The sequence below is a fragment of the Diceros bicornis genome, chromosome 5 (genome assembly GCF_020826845.1).
Source record: "Diceros bicornis minor isolate mBicDic1 chromosome 5, mDicBic1.mat.cur, whole genome shotgun sequence".
Classification (NCBI taxonomy): domain Eukaryota; kingdom Metazoa; phylum Chordata; class Mammalia; order Perissodactyla; family Rhinocerotidae; genus Diceros; species Diceros bicornis.
In genome coordinates this window covers 63256786-63260687 of record NC_080744.1, presented here as the reverse complement: position 1 = coordinate 63260687, position 3902 = coordinate 63256786, and the positions used below count along the sequence as shown (strand labels likewise).

The following is a 3902-nucleotide window of genomic DNA, read 5'->3' as shown; positions in this document are numbered from 1 at the left end:
ACCCTTGAGATTTTTGCTATTTTAAAGTGCTGTTTTGAACATTCCCAGAGATGTATCCTGATGTCCATATGTAGTTTCTCTTGGGCAATACAGAGGAATGGAATTGTTGCTGGGTCATATGGTGCTCAGTTTTACAAGATACACCAGCCATTTGCCCAAGTGGTTGCAGTAACTTATACAAAGTCTTGTACACTGGAGTACAATGGGGCTAAAGGTCCTGCTCATCAACTCCTCAATCATACATCCTCACCTATTAAATGGACAAAGAGGTAAAGGCAACATGTTCAAGGGCCCAGCACATAATAGGCGCTCTGAACACAAGAATCATCTTATAAATCCAAGTCCCAGGATGTGCTGGCATTTTGACGAGTGAACCAATTGCCACTTCACACCATTGCTCAGTCACCCCCACCCACAAAAAAGCTACTTTACTTCTTAGTTTTTCAAATAAAGCTTTCAATTCTGGTTTTGACCATTCTGTGTAAGAGAATTTCCCTAATTTCTTCAGTATTGTTCAGCTAGACCCAGGGATACAGCATTTAATTTTCTACCTCAGATGACTCAGCATAGCCCAATAATTTTTAGCCAGGATTGTATCTGGGAATTACCCAGGAAGCTTTCTAAATCTGAGGTCTGGATTACTGTCCCCCTCAGCTCACCAGTGACTCTTATTCACGTCTAGGAAACGAGCCCTGTAATCATGAAGTTATGCAGGTAATCTGGGCAAGGCCTATGCTCTCTGATCCCCTCTCCTTCCACCTGTCCCCAGTTCTCAATGCTGCAATATTAGGTGCATTCTTAATAGTGTCCAGTTTGTGTAATCTTTTCCACAACTTGATGGTGGCAGGAGAAAAAACCCAGCCCGTGTCATGGCAGAAAAGGCTGAAGGCCAGCACTGCAGAAGTGAGATCTTTACCTAGCACACCCCCAAACTATTGGCAAGACCAAAGCAGCAGAGTTCACCTTTTTATTGAACATGTTACAAGAGATTTAGTCAAAAAGACCAAAGCCCATGTCATCATCAGACTCCTCAGATTCTTCTTTCTTTGCTTCCACTTTCTTCTCCTCAGCTAAAGGAAAAAAAGAGTCAATTATACACTTCTCAATATTTTAAACTCCAGGCCCTTTAACTTGCATGGTCAAAAATACTGTAGACTTGCCTTATGAAACTATGCCTCTAGATTTAGCATTTCTATACATCATCTACTCTTAGTAAATTAAGACCAATCTTGCCTATAATACTTATAAATCTCCACTCCTCCCTCCAATACAAAAAAAAGTTCCCCACCTGGGGCAGCAGTGGTGGTGGGGGCAGGACCTCCTGCTGGTGCAGCGCCAGCAGCAGGGGCAGGTCCACCAGCCCCCACGTTGCAGATGAGGCTCCCGATGTTCACGTTGGCCAGGGCCTGCAACACACGTGCACACAGGTAAATGCTCAGCTCTGTCCTTTTCCAGCACTCACACAGGAAAAAAGGTACCTCCTTTTTGAACTTACACTGATCAATTCCCAATCCATGTAATTTATCTTCCTTCTCATTCGCTGAAATATACCAGTGCCATTTTCTCTGCTAAATTTTCTAAGACTTAGATAGGACAACCCACACAGCTATATTAAAAATAGTCACAAAAAACTACTCAAGCTTCAAATCTCATACTTGCATTACTGTATTTGAGTAGTAAAAGCACAACTAACTGAATTCCTTCCTTTTACAGATGAGAACACTTGCCCCAAAATGCTGGCTTTTAACTTGGTAGAAAATTCAAGCTTCCTTATACACTTAAACCAAGATTCTTTCCACAGTTCCATTTCTCAACAATGAATTCAATTTTTCAGACTGCTAAGTATTTTTTTCCAAGGGAATTTATTAAATATGATATAGGTACAATGTTTTCAATCTTTCAAAGCTCCTTGGAGAACACAAAGTGAACAGTTGGAGGCTATCAACTTCACTTACCAGAGGTAATAATCTGTACAACTGAAGGAAGCCAGTGCCAAGTTCCTTGGGTAGGAATCCTGCCTTCATTAGTCTTTTATATCTCAACACAGTACAAGTGGTACGTAAAAGCCGACTACACCCAATTTCCATTAAACCACACTATATACTGGAAAGATTTGCTTGGAACAGCACGGATGGTAGTATCTCCTGCGTGACCCTTAAGAATGAATGCCCTAGTAATTTCCTTTTACCATGGTTTCAGAACAGAAGGAAAGAGAAACCAGAGTCCGAGATCAAGAAAAGAGACAAAGACGACAAGGCAAAACTTTAAATTAGCATGTGGGAAAATATTACTAGTAGAGGAGGTCCAGTGGACTATTGGGACTCAAACACTTTTGCAGGTTTAGCATGAACACCTGCCTTAGTAATTTAATTAACAAGTCTTGCCAAATTTGCTTCTCCATCACTTTGTCACCACCACCTTACCTTTGCAAACAAGCCTGGCCAGAAGGGTTCAACATTCACACCGGCTGCCTTAATGAGGGCATTGATCTTATCCTCCTAAAACAAATAAAATGGCAGTCCATCAGAGACCAAAGTGTAGCTTTCATAAATGTCTCCAAAACACTGCAAATTGAAAACAAATCACTCAAAACGTGTGTACAAAGCCGTGTTTATCCAGCTTAAATATTTTATCCGTATTTCGTATATACTTATATGAGACGGCCATTTGTTACTCTTTTCGGCTATTACGAGCAAAAGAAATGTATCTGCTTCTGTGTGCCAGGCACCTGGCAAGGCGGCGCGTTCATCACTGCCATGTGCTAGGCTGGACGTGCCCAAGCCACGCAGCTATTTTAAGATACGAGTCGCGGCGGGAGGAGGAGCAGAGCTCACGTGCTCTCCTCCACGCCACGCAGCCCGGCCCCACAAGGCCTACTAACAGACCAAGGGAACGCAAAGCCGTCACGCCAACAGGAGGTGTGAAGGGTCCTGGAATATAACCAGGCGCGGATTAGGATGCCCAAGCGCTGCGGCAGTTCCTCCAAAAGAAGAGTCTCCAAGCCGGAGCGCGCAGCCGCAAGCGCGATGCAGGGCCTCCGGGGCCGGCCCGGGACCGCGGGCCCAGGCCGCCCCGCACGTGGCCCACCCGAGGGGCGCCCGCCCGGAAGCCGCCGCCGGGGTGTCGATGGCCCGGCGGGAGCCGCGGGAGGGCAGGAAGCCGGCCGCCCGCAGGCCACCCCGCCGCCGGCCCGGGCCCGCACTCACCGTGACCGTCACCTCATCGTCGTGCAGGATGAGGGCCGCGTAGATGCAGGCGAGCTCCGAGACCGAAGCCATGGTGCGGGCGAAGGCGGGGCAGCGCTGCCGGGCGCGGTGCTAGTCGCCGGATGAAGTGAGGGCCTCACCCCAACGCGGCCTTAGCTTCCTCGGAAGGACCGAGCACCTTAGCGGCAGCTGAGCAAAGAGAGCCTTACGCCTGCGCACAGCCTCTTATACGGCCACGCGGACCAATCGGCGCCCGCGCCTGGCGGAAGAGGCGGGGCGAGGGTCGCCCGCGGGGACCCGCTGGAGGCGCCTGCGCGGGAGTGGAGTCGCTCGTTGGCGAGTTGGGACGTTTCCGGGTAAACATAAGTGCTGACCGCGTTGGTTCGTGTAAAACTCAGGGCTCGTGGACAGGAAAAATTCCCATCCGCTGTAGTGCGTGTGACACTGTTTAGACAGTCATTTAATGACGTCGCCACCACCACTCCCGCCTCCCCCTTGCAGGCGGTGACCACCTGAAGAGGAGCAAAGTTTCAGCCTGAGGCCCCGTGCTTATCGCAGCGGTTCGGATGAAATGAGTGAATATAGGAGGAAATGAGAAATTTGCAGTGGAACGATAGCAGTAGCGTTTGAGCGTCCCAGGCTCTGAGCCACATTCTACAAGGATCCCTTTAATCCTCACACAGCATAAGAGGTAAG

The 3902-nt window shown here is 48.2% G+C and overlaps 1 protein-coding gene across 1 annotated transcript; it reads right to left on the bottom strand.

Annotated features, from left to right (window-relative positions):
- Window positions 1-952: 952 nt before the first annotated feature.
- Window positions 953-3389, bottom strand: RPLP1 (ribosomal protein lateral stalk subunit P1). Its single transcript, XM_058541964.1, has 4 exons — window positions 3207-3389; window positions 2424-2498; window positions 1289-1406; window positions 953-1070 (listed from the first exon to the last, which is right to left on the bottom strand). Exons 1-4 carry the CDS (start codon window positions 3276-3278, stop codon window positions 991-993), a joined length of 345 nt encoding a protein of 114 aa, XP_058397947.1. The 5' UTR covers window positions 3279-3389; the 3' UTR covers window positions 953-990.
- Between the last annotated feature and the right edge of the window lie 513 nt (window positions 3390-3902).

Bases quoted from the DNA above. Each gene is read 5' to 3' on its own strand.
- RPLP1 (XM_058541964.1), bottom strand. From the start codon at position 3,278: ATGGCTTCGGTCTCGGAGCTCGCCTGCATCTACGCGGCCCTCATCCTG. The intron at 2,499-3,206 runs GTGAGTGCGGGC...TATTTGTTTTAG, and splicing joins ACGATGAGGTGACGGTCACG to GAGGATAAGATCAATGCCCT. The intron at 1,071-1,288 runs GTGGGGAACTTT...TTTTTCCTTTAG, and splicing joins CACCACCACTGCTGCCCCAG to CTGAGGAGAAGAAAGTGGAA.